At 34.0% G+C, this 18,976-nt stretch overlaps 1 protein-coding gene across 4 annotated transcripts in view; it reads right to left on the reverse strand.

Annotated features, from left to right (window-relative positions):
• Positions 1-18,976, reverse strand: part of AP3S1 (adaptor related protein complex 3 subunit sigma 1) — a 57,802-nt gene that overhangs the window by 29,354 nt on the left and 9,472 nt on the right. For all 4 annotated transcript variants that reach the window (XM_036225651.1, XM_016120890.2, XM_016120891.2 and 1 more), the window contains exons 2-3: positions 11,076-11,167; positions 7,921-8,032 (exon numbers count right to left, since the gene is read on the reverse strand). In XM_036225651.1, the coding sequence (XP_036081544.1) occupies positions 7,921-8,032; positions 11,076-11,167 (204 nt within the window). The remainder of the gene's footprint in view (positions 1-7,920; positions 8,033-11,075; positions 11,168-18,976) is intronic.

Below are 18,976 nucleotides of genomic sequence, written 5' to 3' on the forward strand. Positions count from 1 at the left end.
TCAAACGACCAACATTAATATTTAATAAACTTCTATTCTCACTCTGTAAATATTTTAACATTCCCAATGAAGATAAGCTACAGCAGAAAGGACTCTAAGAAAAGCTATCAACTCTGAAATTTGTTTATATGGCAGTCAATATCACACTAAAATAGTACACACCAAAAACAAAAAAGGATCGCCTTTTTCCCTCAACTTACAAAGAATTAAACAAAGACACATAGAAAACAGAAGCTGATTCTTCAATTTAGTGACATAAGAAATTTACTAATAATGCCTTCTCTCAGATTTTACATAAGTCAAATTTGGGACAATGTATGAATTTACAAAAAATCTTTACATAAAAATAGATGCTTCTATGATCATTTAAATGGTATTGTTTCTAATGTTCAAAATACCAAAATTAAGCATATGTTTAGTAATTACATGTTGATGTTTATTAAAATTTCTTGATCCATTCTCTAAAGAACGTGCACAACCACGAGGTTTTGATCTGAACTCTTAGTTTATACTTTTCCGTGTTTGCTTTTTATATTACAATTGCCTTTCTCAAAACTAGAGGATGGACAAAACAAGAAATCAGTTCTAAATAAGCTCTAAAAAGCTGTTACATGAAACAAAAATAGAAACAATAAGTTACTCCTTTCCATCTTTGTTCACTCAACCAATGCTTTTACAAGTGACTGACTCATGCATGCTCAGCACTCCCTCTTAAGTATTAAATGATCTATGGTAATCACAGGGGAAAGACAGAAACCACAGAACTTCGAACATGTGGCAGAATTAGTCCCTGTAAGATAAATTATAGAACTTATCTTTTTTTTTTGACATGAATAGTTCGACATGTGTAACTCAATATAATCTTGCAAAAACAGTTCTAGCCTACATTAGCAATGGGAAGATAACACAATTCTCCTGAAATTCTCTTTTCTTTATTTTATATAGTATAGAGACAAATTTGAAATATCAAGAATCAACATTTGAATAGTCATAGCTAAAAAAATTTGCAAAACACAACAGTTTCTACTTTCCACAAACACATAACAGAGTTTACTTCAAATATGATAAAAGGATATTTGTCCTTTGGCAACTCTCTGTATGACTCCCTTCTGAGATATAACAACTATGCTCTCGTAACCATTAAGATGGGCCACAGCATCAAAATAATAATCAATGATGACAACTTAAAGCTCAGTACACAAATGTAAAATACTTCTGATTTGCCTCTTCTTAAACAAATTCACGTTTTCATTTTTAACTTATTTAATTAATTTCAAGTATACAATACATTGGTTAGACATCTATATAGTTCATACAATGTCTCAATTGCTCCTTCCCTCCCAATCCTCCACCTAGCCAACATATTAATGCTAACTGCATTCCCCATGCCATGCTCCCATCCCCATGAACATCCATCAGCTACTAATTTATACTTCTTTAACCCTTCACCCCTTTCTCCCAACCCTTCCCTCTTCCCATCACCAGACTGTTCTCTATATTGGTGAGTCTGCTTTAGATTACTTTGTTCTTTTTATTCCTTAGATTCCCCATATAAGTGAAATCACATAGTGTTTATCTTTGCCTTTCTAACTTAAATACCTTCTAGGTCCATCAAAGCAGTATCTTTTCCATCCCCTTCCTTTTATTGTGTGTGTGTCTTTTAATCTGAAGTGAGTCTCTTATAGGCAACATGTAGGGGTCTTGTTTTCCTTTCCATTCATCCGCTCTATCTTTTCGTTGGAGCACTTAATTCTTTTCCATTTAAGGTACTTATTGATAGGAATGTAGTTGCTAATATTCTTTATTCCTGTTTTTGAAACATGTTTTTTCTTCTTAAAGAAGTCCCTCCAACATTTCCTGTAATACCGACTTGGTGGTGATAAATTTCTTTAGCTTATTTTTGTCTGGAAAGCTTTTTATCTGTCCTTCAACTCAAAATGACAGTTTTGCTGGATAAAGTATTCTTGGTTGTAGATCCTGGGTCTTCATCATGTTGATTATTCTGTGCCAAGCCCTTCTGTCCTGCATAGCTTCTTTTGAGAAATCAGTTGCCAGTGTTCCCTTGTAGTTAACTATCTGCTTTTCTCTTGCTGCTTTTAAGATTCTTTCTTCATATTTAACCTTTGGCATTTTACTTATGATGTGTCTTGGTGTAGCCTCTTTGGATCCCTGCTTTTTGGGGTTTTCTGAGCTTCCTGGGATTGTATGTCTATTTCCTTCACCAGGTTAGGGAAGTTTTCCATTATTATTTCTTTAAATAGCTGTTCAACACCTTGTTTTCCTTCAGGAAGGCCGATGAGATGGATATTTTGACCTTTAATAGTGTCCCATATGCTCCTTAAATTATTTTTAAAGTCTTGGCATCTTTTTTCTTGCCATTCTAATTGTCTTTGGCTTTCCCGTCCTCTAGATAGGTAATTTGATCCTCTTCCTTCTTCACTTTATTTCTTTGTTTATTCCATTTAATATATTTCTCATCTCAGATAACATGTTCTTCATCTCAGACTGGTTCCCTTTTATAATTTCCATTTTCGTTTTTATGTTTTTTCTCTCTTTGTTGACGTTCTCATTGAATTTATCTACATTTCCCAAAAGTTCTTTGAGCATTTTTATAACCAGTGTTTTGAACTCTGCATCTGTTAGATTACTTGACTCCATTATTTCTGGATCTCTGTTCTGTTCTCTTAAATGGTTTCTGCTTCTCTGTCTTCCCATTTTGGCTGCCCTTCCATGTCCGTTTCTATGAACTAAGCAAAGCTCCTAAGTCTCCTGGTCGTATTGGTGTGGATTTGTGAAGTAGGTGTCTAGTGGTACAGTCCTGAGAGGGGTTCAAGCCTCTGCCCCTCCAGGGCCACCTGTTAAGATTCAGCAAGCAATCCATGGATGCTGTGCTTAGAGTTGCCTGAAAAGGCCACACTAGAAACCGAGGCCAGCTGCCTCCAGTGTGAGTCTAGGCACTTGGTGATCCACCTGGATGTGGTTTGGGTTGGCTTGGGTGGGGCTGCAAGTTGGGGGAGGCAGAGTTTCATGGAATCCTCTGGGAGGAGCGATGTCTGTTATCCAGTTCGTTCTCTCTCTCTCTGTCTCTGTCTGTCTCTCATTCTCTCTCTTTTTAATTAAGTTTATTGGGATAACATTGGTTAATACAATTATATAATTTTCAACTGTCCATTATAATTTGACATCTGTACATTCTATTGTGTGTTTACCACTCAAAGTCCAGTTTCCTTCAGCTACCATATATTTGATTCCCTTTACCCACTTCACCCTCCCCCTAACCCCTTATATTTGACTCCCTTTACCCCATCTACCTCTTCCCTCCTCCCCGACCCCCTACCCTCTTATAGTCCATGTCCGTGAGTCTCTGTTTGTTTGTCCTGTTTATCTGTTGCTTTTAGGTTTATATCCCACATATAAGTAATACCATGTGATTTTCAACATTCTCTGTCTGGCTTATTTTGCTTAGCATGATTATCTCGAGGTCCATCCATGTTGTCGCAAATGGCTGTATCCAATTTGATAACGTCTAGGCTATGGTGGCGCTGTGTCAGTGCACTGGTAGCAGGGAGAGCTCAACAGGGAACAATGGATACAGCCGGCACTTCTGTACTTAGAGAGTCTTGCCTCGGCCCTCCGACAGTGCCTCCCTGTAAATCCCTGGTGTCCCTGGAGTGCAGCTGAATTTGCACTTGTGCTCAGAGCGAGCAGATTCATCACTATGAAAGTCCAACTGTGGACTCAGTCCCTTAAAGAGGAGGCTACCGCTGTCGCTGCTGCTGCCGCAGCCTTCATCTCGCTCAGTCACTTGAGACAACACAACCCCGCATGCTCGCCCTGTCCTACCGTCTGCCGTTGCAGGGAGCTTTCTTAGATTTCTCCCTAGCTGTATGGCTTGTTCATCAAGATCCCAGGTGATTTTTTCCTTGCTGCTGCTCCTTGTTTCCATCACAATTTTGATTTGGTTGCCAGAGGGATGAACAGAGCCTCTATCACCTACACCATTTTTTTCTTTTTTGCACCTCCTATTTTAGTCTTTCTTAATTGTAATATTTCTCTTCAATAAAACAGACTAAATTTGAAACAGATTAGTTTTGTTTTTCCTCTTGTAACAATAGTAGTTACCTCAGGAAAATTAAAAAAACAGTTTTGGAATATAGTGTATATATCTACCATTCTCTTCAGCCATGGATAATTGAGAAATATAAAGTCCCACATTAAAAAATCATGTTCTAAAAAAAATACAAAGCTTCTTTGAAAAAATGGTATAATAAATTAACTACTACCTATATAGGATAAACCAAGAAATATAATAATGAATGAAAGTTAAAAGGCAATGCAATAGAGTTCTGATCAACTTTTAACTGTTACCAATACATATATATATGTAAAAGTTGGATTCTCTTTCTTCATTAGGGAAGCCTTTGGCAAAACAAAACACAGGAAAACTTAGCAGTGTTTCTCAAGTAGTTCCCAGGAGAAAAGTAAATATATATATATCTAAGGGATCTTGAAGCATATCCACCTCAAGCTCAAAAGTTCTTTGATCTCCTCTTACAGCTTTTAATATTACAAAAAAATTTCTATTCTACCTTATAATATATATGTTTACCTTAATATATTCATGTTTATATTAAAAGTGTCATGTCCTCACCGCCAATTAAGAAAAGCATACCAAGAATGTTTTTCATGATTACTTTGTAGTTTCATATGACTCAGATATCTAGCTCTTCCTCAAAGCCCAGAATTATGGATTCAGGAATAATCTGGCATATTGACAGCTCCACTAATCACTTGTTCTTTTCTCCTTTATTAATAATATTTTGGTACTTAAAGCCTTAATCTAAGCACTTCTAATATTTTTCAGTGCTGGTACATAAAATTATTACCAAACTTCTCTACTTTAATTAATTTCTCATTTCCTGTAGATTAGATCTCAAACCATGCCTCCTCCTCGCTGATTTCAAGCAAAGAAAACTTCCTTTTCATATGTAGCTTTCTCTAATCTACAACTTACCTACACTATATCTCTACAGTTTTGCACTATCCCAGGTCAAGGAAAGAAAATATATATTCAGAGCATTCCCTCATGGTAATTTTAATGCAATACAATTATTTGTAGCAACTACATTTTTTTATTGTCAGAGCTAATTTTTAAATTTTAATATAATATCATAACAAACAGAAAGTATGAAAACCTTAAGTATATATAGAGCTTAATGATTTTCACAAATTAAACATCTTAATGTAACCAGCACTAAGATTAAAAAAAAAAAAAAAACATAGCAACTACTATATTTTTCTAGCTAACTCTTCTTTCTAATTAACCTTTGGGTTTTGTTTCACTTATTTTATAAAGAATGTTAAATATCGGGCATTAAATACATTCATTCATTCAACAATTATCTTCTGAGGACCTACTATGTGCCAAGACCTTTCTACACACTAGAGATAAATCAGTGAACAAAATAAACAAAAAAATCCTGGCCCTAATAGAGCTTATGCCCTTGTAAGGCTAAATGACAATAAATAATATAAACGTAGTCAAATATATAGTATATTAAATGGTGATAGGTACTAAGAAAAAGAATAATAAAGCATGAAAGGGGTTAGAACATGTCAAAGAGAAGGGCCAGAGAATACCACACTGAGAAGGTGACATCTGGGACAAGAACTGAAAGAATTATGGAGCTAGCCATAGGAATATCAAATGGAAGAACAGTCTAGGTAGAAAGAATAGCAAGTACAAAGATTCTGAGGTAGAAGCATGCCTGGCATATCTGAGGACTAGCAAGGAGGCCAATGGGGATAGAGCAAAAGAAAAAGGAGTAGAAGACGAAGTAAGATAGGAGTAGGGTATGAGGAGGGGAGTCAAATCATGTGGTATCTTGTGCATCATTTGCAAGGTAGTTCACCTCTGAATGAGAAGGGAAGCCACTGAAGAGTTTGGAATAGAAGAGCATAAGATGCAATGTATTTCAATATCATCACTTTGGCTGTTACACTGAGAAAAGACTAGAGGGAAAAGACAGTGTAAGCAGGAATACCAGTCTGAAAACTACTTAAGGCAAGAGCTAGTAGTGGTTTAGGTCAAATTATTGGTAGTACAGAGAGTAATAAGTGGTCGGATTCTGTATATCCAGTAGGATTTGCCAAAGAGGAGGTAGGAAAGACTAGGAAACTGATATGAAGCCAACTACAGAAGCAGGATGAAAAACAGGCAAGTAAGGTATCCTAGAAGTCAAGTAAAGAAAATATTTCATGAAGAGAGTAATAATCTTTAATAAAGAAGGACTGATGAAAACCTTTGGCTCAGCAACTATAAAGCTGAAAACCTGATAGGAGTTCATGAATTTAAAGTGAGGTCAGTAAGTATGGCTGTTTTTTTTTTCTCTCTGAGTATGTTCAAATGTTTAAGTACATGGAAAGAACTGAGCATGTAGAAAGCTACGGTTATCATGACTGGCCATAGAATTTAAGCTGGCTAAGGAAAGTAAGACATGAGGAGGATCGGGGCAGTGATAAAACTGAGAGATTTATAAGAGTGAAGATGCCAATAGGTTCAAAGAATTGTTGGAGTAATAGAAATTGTGATATGAAAGACAAGAGGTAGTAGAGTGAAACTGTGAAATTGAAATGGTGAAAGAATTGAGCTGTGGAAAAACACGAGATCTAGAAATGAGCAGTGAGGTGGCGTAGAGAGGAAAATTCTCTGGGGAAGAGGAATTCCACATTTGAAGACACCAGTGTACTAGAAGAATTGTCCACAAGAACACTGAAATCACCAGGAATTACAACAGAAGTATTACAGGAATGAATGCAGTCAACAGTTCTCCCGGGGGTCTCCCGTTTCTGCACATAATGTGAGCAGAGTTACTAACTTTACCGTGGTCTATCTTTTAAAGCAAGCTTATATAGCAAACAGCTGTGGAAAATAGACTGTCTCCCTGCAAAGCAAAGGGTAGGTTTACCTACCCTTCCTCCTACACAAGGACAAACATGCTTAGTGCCCATTATGAAAGATTCCAATAACCTAAGCTTGGGTTTCCTCTCCTATAGTTCAATCCACTGTCTATGCAGGTATCACGTGCATTTTGGGAAGTGAGACTTGAAAACCAGTGTAAGCAAATGCTGTTACTTTGGCTACCACTTTTGCTGTTAGTAATAAAGTGTTTCGTTTCTGGCCCAGAAATCTCTCATCTTCTGCAAGCATCCATGAAACTGTGGTAGTTAACTTTTCAGCTTGCAAGTAGGGTAAAATCTCAGACCCTTGAAAGTTTTTGTTAAAAAACTTTTGACAAAATCTCTAATGAATGGGAGATGGGAATGAAAGATTACAGCAACAGGATGAGTGGTATAGTATGATAACGTAAGATAAAGTTTGGAGGTGTTTTAGAAGAGAGAATGATCTGGAAAAAGCAATGAGAAGCAAGAACACCTCCAGACTCAATAGTATGAAGAAACCGTGAAAGAAAACTGCTACCACTAGAGAGGGTTACAGTAATGTCATCAGGGAAACCAGATTTAACTTAGAGCAAAAAGGTGAAGGTAATATTAACAGAAGAGATGGAAGATAAAGAAGAATTTGCTAATGACTGACCTTGAGCTCCAGAGACATTATGAAAGAGTTTCAGGAGACAGAGAAAAGTAGGTTTTAGGGTCAGATCTGGATACGTATGGTAAAAGACCCATGAGCCTTGGGCTTCCTGTAGACTTACATGAACAGGAAAAAAAGGGGCATGAGGGAATTAGTTGTGATTAGTCTTAATCAGGTTAAATTAGTCTACACATTCTTACATCTCTCATCTTTCTTTTATCCACCCAATATCTATTATGAAACACTTTCTTACCAAACAAAACATCATTTTAGAAAATTTAGAATGTATGTTTTTAAAACTATATATGCCAAATTTGTTAACTTACTTGAATTAGATCTAAAATGCCAAGTTCACTTTCTGAAGAATCCACACAGAAGACAAAATATAACGTTGCATAATGTCTATAAATCAGTTTGTTGTCAGATCCTCCAATTAATCTATAGGACAAAACAAAACAATTGGAATGTTATATGAACAAAAAGAAAAATATTTTCATTAGCTCAAGCAAACTGAAAATTTGCTTTAAAACCTTTTATAAAATGAAAGGTAACATTTAATGGCATACATTCAAGTAAACTTGTATCAGAGTAAGTTTTATAAAATAAGAAGGTTGTTTTTACCAAAAATGTCAAGTAAAAGATGTTAGTGCTAAAAATTAATTCCTTCACTCATTAACCTCTCTACTGAATACCTACTATGCGCCAGGAGCTGATAGTGGGTAAGGAACAATAAACACACAAATATGTAAGAAAAAATTACCAGAGTAGAAGGTGCTATATAGAGAGAATCAAAATAGGATGATACCATATTGATGGATTCTAAAAATAATGAGCCTGCCATGAAAAAATTTAGAAAACAGCATTTCAGGCAAAGGTAACAACTAATAAAAAGGACATTTCATCAAGAAATACAGATGTTCAGGGAAGAGAAAGAAAGCCTGCAACAAAGAAAAATTAAGCAAACAATGAGATAAGAGAAGTTGGCAGAAATCAGATGAGAGGGCATTTGTAAGTGCTTACTAGATTCAACTTCACTGGTCACAGTGAGTTACACAGGTTAAGAATGATAAGTAACTAGAAAAAAAAAATGACATTTCTTCTTAAATTTGGACAGATTTCCCATTAAGATCTCCAAAAAAAATACATTTAGTTTTGGAATATAAATGGAAAAAAAAAAAAACTGAGCTAAAAGATACTCAGTTCTTTTATCAAATGTTTTTACTTATGTTGATTGAAAGTATAGCATTTTAAAAATAATTTAGAAATCATTGCAAACATCTTATATTTTGCTAAATATAGTTATTTTATAATTAAGTTTACAATAACTAGTTCACCTCAAAAGACCCTTTAACACTAACATAATATAAAATCAAGACTAAATGTAACCAAAGCTAATTGAACAATCAAATTAGACATGGGAAAAAACATCTATCACTTACTTACTCAGTAAAACTAACAATGAATTTACAAATTCTGTAGAAACAACTTCTTTACTTATACACTATCTAATAGCAAAAGGGGTAATAATATTTGACCAAAAAAATTTCTACTATGCAAGATATATTTCTAGAAAAAAAATATTCAATATAAAAATGTATGTGCACTTTAAAGATTCCCTGAGATTACTTTTATTGGCTGTGACTGCGATTGTTCCTTGAAGATAAAAAGAGCACAAACAGCAGGCTTCGCTTTACCCTAAATAAGCAATTTAGCGGTTATCTTAAATCTTTGTTTGGCTCTGCTTTAAAAGAAAACCAAATTTTTGAAACTTTCAAATGATTATTAATGTTATTAAAAGAAAGCAAATATATTAATGTGACAAGTTTGTATTTTTCATTTAAAAATAGAATTTCATCTTTAAACTACAGTTCAATACTGATCAATACTGACACAAACTCTCATATAGAATACAATACATTATATAAAACCACAGAATTTTAGAAATCCTCTCAGTCAAATTCCTCATTTTACAGAGGTGAAAACAGAGGTATAAGAATTTAAGTTACCTGATCGAGAAAATCAGAATGTTAGTGATAAAACTATGACTAAACTAGATGTGTAGCCTCATCCATGATGCAGAATTTGCTTTCTACTTTTTATAAGGTTAGAAAAGAATAATCACAAAGTGAAGCTATAATTTTTACTTCAAACAATGCCCTGGTTTGACCAATCAGGTTCTTGTATGTCTACCACATGCAGTACACACTGTGCTGTGTGATAAGTTTCCTACGAGATAAAAGATTAAGAGGTTGAGATGAGGGAAGTAATAGTTACTGCAAGGACAACTGAACTACAGAAGCTTAGAGAACTAAACTACAGAAGTTTATAGAAATAAGTACAATTAAAATATAAAAACAGAAAACAGGTATACCCAGCTCGACTATTAAATTGGAGATCTTGAGATAACAGCAAAATTCACAAATTATAAGTATATATTTATAAGTGTAACTTTAAGTGCAGCATGATATAACCTTTTATGGAATGAAAGTAAAATTTCTACATGATAATAAGTAATTTATGGTCAGGTAAGAATGACTTCTCTGCTATCCTATTTTTCATAATATGCGTCGTACACCTTAAAATACAGAAGTGTAGGTTTCTCTGACTAACCTGTGATTATTCATAATGGGGCTCAGTTAAAGTTCAGTTTTTGAATTGTCAATGAGGAAATATCTTATTAAGAAATTAATAATATAAACCTGGGGAGAACATTACAAAACCATTTGAAAGCAAACTGTTTTCATGGAACCCATTAATTTAAAAGTATTTATTTATAGTGGCTGGCAAGTTAACTATAAGTAACTCTTATTTAAAATAGAAAAACACATTAGCTGAATTCTAATCTATTTATATAGATATGCCTGTATATATACATGCACACACATAGACCTATATTTGAAAAGCAGACTTCAGACTTCTTTATAATAATAAAACAGAGGTCATTTAAAACTTTATGAACAGTTCTATTCACTCAAAGGAACTCTTTGTAGTCATTAAAAAGAAATAAGATTGTTCTAGATGTCTTTGTGTGCAAAGCTTTTCAAAATATTAAGTGAAAACAAGCAACATGCAAACTAGCATACATAGTTTGATTCCGTAAGTAAAATGTTTGAAGATCTTACTTTTACATGTTAGTCAATGTAAACTTAATTTTCTAGGTTACACAAGAAACTGTGAAGAAGGACTAAAGCTGGGAGAGGGAGACTCTTAGTTTACATTTTATACTTCCTTGTAATGTTTGAATTTTTGCTATAGAAATATATACCTTTATATAAAATAACTTTATAAAATTCTTAAAAAGAAAAAAGTTGCATATCTTTAAAAAATTCTTTAAGTAAGATTTATAGCTAACATAGGCAGCAATTAATTCGCTTGATCCAATTAATCAAACTTAGAAAACTTTTACGATAAACTGATTAAACATTATATATTTTAATCATATAAATAAAGATTAGAAATGTCTATGAAATGCTTTACTTACAATCCTCCTTCTAGGAAATTACAAACATTTTCATCTCTCTTAGATACCAAATGGAATGTCTCCCTGATGATTTGCTGTTGTGTATCTTCACTCTGAGAAAGAATAATTCATATATGTTAGGATCAAATTTATAGATTTAACAGCATTTCAAGAATTTTAAAAATAAAAGACAGTAATATCTTCTTGGAAAATTCATCTAAGAGAGAGTTCCTTGGAGAACTAACATTACATCTTACAGAAACAAACCCAACATTTTTTTAATGAAAAACAAAAGCAAAACAAAACTTTATAGTTTACAACTACAATATAACATTTCTAAGTTTCAAAAACCAATAAGAAACATTAGATGGATGAATTACAAACTCTAATAAAAGGGACACCAGATATTAACTAGTCAAAGCCCATTGCTTTTCAAATAAGTAAACTGAAACAGAGAAATAGTTATAAATAATTCATGTAGCTAATCTATATTTTAATGGAAGAAAGTTTGGAGCTTCCAATTAAGTAAGTTTAACTAAATGCAAACTGAGGTTAAGAATCCATCCATCTTATTTATTTTTGTATGTTATCAGAGTGGTGAATAAACTATGAAAGCTGTTTAAGTATGTACAAGGAAAAAAGAAAAAAGGAAAAAAGGTGTGTGGAGGGGGAACCCTGCTAATTAAAACCACAATGAAAACATTAAGTATCTATACTATGGATAAAGACATATAAATATGTCTAATAATATCAAGTACCAGCAAGAAAATGGAACAACAAAGCACTTCTATAATACTAGAAGAAGTGTAAATTGGTACAACCACTTCCAAAAACAGACCAGCATTACCTAGTAAAGCAGAACATGTGGGTACCCTAGGGCAATGATACACAACTTCTAGTTATACACTAGAGAAATTCAAAAAGATGTTTGCAAGAATGCTTACAGCAGCATTGTTTGCAACAGCTAAAAAGCAACAATATCAATGTCCATCAATGCTAGAATGCATAAATTGCAGTTTATTCCTAAATGGAATATTACGCAGCAATGAAAATGAATGGCTACAATAGATATGCTAATGATGATCTTAGAAACGTTGTTTTTAAGACCTTAGAAATGTTTAAATCAAGTCACAGAAGTCTATAAACATGATTCTATTGTTTTTAGTTGAAAAACATGTAAAACTTAACAATAAATTGTTTAAGGACAAAAAATACATGGCAAAACAAAAATAAAGGACAATTTTAAAAAGTCAAGATGGTGTTTAGAAAGTAGAGTAGAAACAGACTGAAATATAAGAGAGGTACAGAGAGATTCCAAAGGTATTGGTAATTTTTCTTTTTAAATGGGTAATGAATAGACAGTAGTTAGGGAATTATTTCTAATCTTACAGATATTTAATATATAAATTCTTTTATCTATTCAATATTTCATTACAAATTTGAAAAGGAGGGAGGGGGGAAAGCACTGTACAAGAGAGCTGCCCTCTTCCTTATGTTTGCTTGTCTCTACCATTTCCCTCTAGTCTTCATCTAGAGCTAAATGGTGTCACCTGGATGGCCTTACCTACACTTGCTGCTTCAACCATGTTAATTCTCCTATATCCCGAGAGCCTAAAAGAAGCCTACTACTGCAGACCCATCATTTTCTGCATTAGTGATAGATATTTCTAGCTTCCAAATATACATTTCTGCTTGTAGCTCATAAAGTTATATTAAAACTTACATGTTTAAGACTAAAAGCATCATGTTTTTTTTCTAAAACCTATCTTTTTTACTATAATCCTGGTTAACGGCATCACCATTTATCAAACTCTCAAGCCAGAAAAAATTTTTTAAGTGTTTTATTTTATTAATTTCAAGAATACAGTACACTGGGTAGACATTTATATAGTTTATGAAACAAGTCCCCCGATTACTCTATCACCCATCTGGCTCTACACAGATGCTGACTACATTCCCTATGTCATACTCCCTATCCCCATGACCATCTCTCAACTACTAATTTATACTTCTTTAGCCCTTCACTCCTTTCTCCCAGCCTCCCAAACTCTCTCGCCTTTGGCAGTCACCAGATTGCCCTCTGTATTTGCGAATCTGTGTTTGACTATTTTGTTTTTTGTTCCTTACATTCCACATATAAGTGTAAGTGAAATCATAAGGTATTTGTCTTTGTCTGACTTATTTCGCTCAGCACAATAACCTCTAGGTACATCCATATTGTTGCGATTGATAGGATTTCATTTTTTTTTTTTTTTATGGCTGAATAATACCTCATTGTATATATGAACCATGGGTCAAAAGGTAGATCCGGACAGTTTTAATTTTTTGAGGAAACTCCAGACTGTTTTCCATAGTGGGTATATCAATTTGCAATCCCACCAACACTGTATGAGGGTTCCTTTTTCTCCACATTGTCATCAGCACTTGTTCTTTGATTGATGACAGCCATTCTAACAGGTGTGAGAAGTTCTCATTATGATTTTAATTTGCATTTCTATGATGATTAGTGACCGTGAACATCTTTTCATATGTCTATTGGTCATCTGTATTTCCTCTTTGGAGAAATATCTGTTAAGGTCTTCTGCCCATTTTTTAACTGGATTGTTTTTTGTTGTTGAATTTTATGAGTTCTTTACATATTTTTGGATATTAATACCTTTGTCAATTGTATCATAAGTGGGTATCTTCTCCTATTCAGTAGGCTGTCTTTTCATTTTGTTGATCATTTCCTTTGCTGTGCAAAAACCTTTTAGTTTGATGTACTCCCATTTATTTTTTCTTTTGTTTCCCTTGTCTGAGCCGGTATGTCTGAAAATAAATTATTAATAGCAATATCAGAGGATTACTGCCTATATTTCCTTCTAGAAGTTTTATGGTTTGGGGTCTTACATTTAAGTTTTTAATCCATTTTGTCTATTCTTGTATATGGTGTAAGAGGGTGGTCTAGTTTTTTTTTTACCATGTATCCGTCCAATTTTCCCAGCACCATTTATTGAAGAGACTGTCTTTATCCCATTGTACATTCTTGCCTCCTTTGTCATAGAACAAGTGAGCACATGAGTGTGGATTTTTGGGCTCTTTATTCTGTTCAGTTGATCAACATATGTTTTTATGCCAGTACCATGCTGTTTTGATAACTGTAACCTTGTAGTATAGTTTGATAACAAGTAGTGTGATACCTCCAACTTTGTTCTTTCTCAAGATTACCGTGGCTATTTGGGGTCTTTCATGGTTTCATATAAATTTTAGGATTATCTGTTCTCTGAAAAATGCCATTGGTATTTTGATAGGGATTGCACTGAATCTACAGATTGCTTTGGGTAGTATGGCCATTTTAACGACGTCAGTTCTTCCAACCCATGAGCACGGTATATGCTTTCATTTATTTGTATCTTCTTCAATTTCTTTTTTTCGATGATTTATAATTTTCTGAGAACAGGTCTTTTACCTCCTTGGTTAATTTGATTCCTAAGTATTTTATTGTTTCTGATGCAATTGTAATTTGGATTGTTTTCTTAATTTCCCTTTCTGAAAGTTCATCATTTTTGTATAAAAATGTCAATGACTTCTGAATATCACTTTTAACCAAATCCTTGCTTAAAGATTAAATAATGTCCTCATTACCACTTTGTAGGCCATCCTGTAACTTTTCTGCCTCTCAGCTTCATATCACTTTTAAATTTAAAAGCTCCCAATTTGCAAACTGTTTCTTATATGCACAATAAACTCTTACTAAATACTATTGGTTCCCAGGTATTTTTTTGTTTTTGATGCAACTGTAAATGAGACTGTTTTTTTGATTCCTCTTTCTGAAAGTTTCATCATTGGTATATAAAAATGCAACCAACTTCTGAATATTAATTTTGTATCCTCCTACTTTACTCACACTGATTAGTTTTAACAGTTTTTGGTGGACTCTTTAGGGTTCTCTACATATAGTATCATACCATCTGCAAATAATGACAGTTTTACTTCTTCCTTTCCAATATGGATGCCTTTTATTTCACTTTCTTGTCTGATTGCTATACCTAGGAAAGCTAAAAATCTTGATGATTGCTTTTCGTTTACTTCCCATGTCCATTCAGTCTCTAAGTCCTGTTATTCTATTTCAGAAACAATAAAGCTGGATTCAAAGACATTATTTCAACTCATATTTGTATTCTTACCCAGAATACTATAAGAACCCCCTAAATGTTTACTCTGGACCTGTCTCTCTACTCCATCACATGTTACCAGAATTATTTCCTAAAAAAAAAAAAAGTACTTGTACTTCCCTTCTTAAAGACCTCCAGATTCCATCAATAAAATCCAAACTCCCTATCATGCCATAAAACACCCTCCAAAACCTACGAATGAAGTTTCATCATCATCTTCTCCCCTACACAATGTGCTCCAACCACAATGAACTTCTCATCATTCACCTCCTCACCCCATTCTCTAGCAGTATCCTTCCAAGCCTCAGCTCAAAATGATTAACTTCTGTGGTCTTTTTTTACTTTCCTACGAAATATTAGTTCCTTATTTTTAAGTGCTTTCTTGGTACTGTTTCTATTTCTATTATACACTTATAACAATGTGCTAAATTTCCTTTGTAGATATCTGAATTCTACCAGACTCTGAGCTCCTCCAGATATTCTCTGAATCCGAAATTCTCAACACCTGGCTGGCATAGATTAGCCAGTAAGTGTACTGAATAAATTAATTTGTAATGTAAAAGATGGGATCCACATTTCTTTATATCAGAAAAAAAATCTAGGTTATCTTCCACAAGAAAAAAAAAGGCAATGAAGTAAAGACGGTACCATATAATAGTTAAAAGTATGAGCCCTGTTCTAATGAAGATGGAAGATTAAACACACATCTACTTTTGTTGCCCTCTCACCCAGCTGACACAACAATAAAGGGTTTTTGTTTTGTTTTGCTTTTTTAAGGCATAAACCCATAAGGATAAAAAAAAAAAAAGTGGGACAGGATGACAAGGCAATAAAATTTGGAAAGTTGTTGAATGAGTGGTAAAGTCTTAAACTTCAGAAAATTTAATCCTAAATTGGTGACAGGAAAACCCAAGAACACAATTTTTATCACAAAATAGCCAAAGGTACAGGAATTGGTGCTTTTATGTACTTCTGGAAGTGAAGATACAGACTTTTCTTGGGAATGGCAGAAAGAATTTAGGGGAAGCCTATTTAAGAAGAAAGATCCCTAAATTCTCTCTGCCATCCCCAAGAAAAGTCTGTAAGGTCATTCCCAAGAGTAGATAAAACAGAGGGTCTTGGACAACAAGGGTACCATGGCAGGCAGAATAATGTCCCACAGAAGATAACAATATCCTAATCCCAGGAACCTTTGAATATATTCTCTTACACATAAAACGACTTTGTAGATGTGATTAAATTAATGACCTCGAGATAGAGATTCCCCCATATTATGAATGGACCTAATCTAATCACATGGCTCCTTAAAATCGAAGAATCTTTTCTGGGCTGTGGTCAGAGGGAGATGTGGCATGAGAAGTCAGAGAAATGATATGCAACTGGCTATGAAGATGGAGAAAGGGGGCCATAAACCAAGGAATGTGGGTGGCCTCTAAGAGCTGGAAAAGGCAAGGAAATGGATTCCCTCCTAGAGCCTCCAGAAAGAGACATAGATCTGCTGATACCTTGATTTTAGCCCAATAAAACCCATGTCTAACTTTGAACTCAAAGAACTACGTAAGTTTGTGTTGCTTTAAGCTACTAAGTTTGTGGACATTAGTTAGAGCAGCAGTAAAAACCAAATACAGGGACCATACTGAAAATAGCAGGGCTAAAAAAAATGTGCATATATCAGGTGCTGAAATCCCTAGTCCTTTTCCTCAACCAGTTTCCAGACGCCCTATAATCAGTTCTTCTTCACTTTCCAGACAGGAGCCTGGAATAAACTTATGGGAATTCTACCTAGATCTAAATATGACAATATTGGAGGTTCCAACTATGGCAGAAACTGTTATCTGTTCACCAAAAGCTAGTTTCTTTACCTCCCAGGCACACAATTCAACAATATTTTCCATTCTCCTTTGAATTTGAGGGGAGCCATAAAACAGTTCTGGCCAATGGACTGTAGTTCAGAGTTGGCACAACTGAAAGCCAATTATGTATTCAGTACCATCATGTTTGCAGTCTGATAATGGCCATGATGAGCGTACTTACAGCATATAGTAAACACTACAAACTAGAGCTTCTTCCTCCTAGTTAAGCCAGTTTTTAAAAATGTACCATCCAAGTCTCGTCCATAAAAATTCCTGCACAATTTTCCATGTTAGCTAGATGCAAAAGTTCCTTTGATGCTTTCTCAAGAATGATAAATGCCTACAAAGAAGGTTCTAGCTGATCGGGAACACCAATATTGGACTGTATGTGAGTGAGAAATAAATTTGTATCATTTTAAATCACTAAGATTTGGGAAATTATTGTTATAGCAATTGCAATTCTTACACTATCTAAACTGCCTAGCCTGATCATCTCAAGTAAAGCTCATACAGATGACCTCTAATCATGGATTCAGAGCTTTCAATTAGCTTTTAGTTTCCTACACTTAGACAGAAGCAGTCATCCAAGGATTACTGGACATCTGACATAAAAGCTATAGCAAAATTGGGGGGAAGAAGTAAGTCAGAGGAAACAAACAAGGTAGGAAAAAGAAAATAAAAAAATATATACTGTTAATACTAGAGAGGAAAGAAAGATAATGCAACTATGAAACAAGAACAGCATACTATAAAACAGTAACATTTGGAAATTAAAAAGAGGCTCATGGAAATGAAAACTATAAGGAGAAAATTTAAAACTCAGAAGACTGAAAAATAAGTTGAGAAAATTATCCAGAAAATAGAGCCAAAAAGCAAAAATATAGAAAACAGAAGAGAAAGGGTAAGAATAGAATAGTCCAAAGGAATGCTGAATAAAAGATTCAAAAGGAGAACACAAAAAACAGAAATTTTTCAAGCAGAGAAGACAAGAGTTTTCAGAATAAAAGGGCCTGCCAATTACCCATATCAAGACTCATAACAAGGGTCTGTAAAACTGCAAACCAGAGTATATATACTTTCTGGAAAGTTAAAACGGATCATATGAAAAATAATCAGAATTGCTACAGGTTTGACAGCAATACAGGAAACTAATATGTAACAGAACAATGCCATCAAACTGAGGATCAAAATTCAGGCTGATCAGATTTCCTAACACTAGTTTCATAACTGAAGTAAAAAAAAGATACATTTCAGTTGGTTACAATGCCTAGATTACATAAGTCTAAGGACGACTAGAGTTAAAATAGGCAACAACTTGCATTATTTTGAGATAAATTTGAATTATTTTAAATACTTCTTTAATGCAGTAATGAAAATTAAATTTTAAAAATTCAGTAACCCCGTAATAAAACTCTCTTTTCCCATGTTCCTTTCCTGCCTTATGTATATGTCATGAAAGACAACTTTAAACCCAAAACTTCCCTCTAATCCAACAGTCATTATCCTTATGACTCCCTCCTATGCACACTCAGGGAATTTTTTTCTTAAAAATTTACTTTCTGCTGTTAGAAGATTGAGGATTATCAAAATGAAAGAGAAACAGATCCTTTCTCTTAATACAATAAAAAGTAAGTATAAATATTTTAAACTTTAATTTAGTGTACTCTACCTTGCCTTTTTTATGTTTCAAAAAAGAAATAGATGTCTTTGTAAACAAAATTCAAGGGCAATCCCTAACATAAAAATATTACAAATAATATAGTATAAGAAGTAAAGTGGAACAAGGACTTTTAGCAGCAAGATTATCATCTTCAAAGAAAAATGACAAACATCTAGGAAGATCCATGAAAAATAGGCAGAATTCAGAAATGCAGAGAACATAGAGTGTAATGTTGCATGACATTTGAGGCAAAAA

This window comes from Rousettus aegyptiacus, unplaced genomic scaffold, assembly GCF_014176215.1.
Source record: "Rousettus aegyptiacus isolate mRouAeg1 unplaced genomic scaffold, mRouAeg1.p scaffold_m13_p_8, whole genome shotgun sequence".
Taxonomy (NCBI): domain Eukaryota; kingdom Metazoa; phylum Chordata; class Mammalia; order Chiroptera; family Pteropodidae; genus Rousettus; species Rousettus aegyptiacus.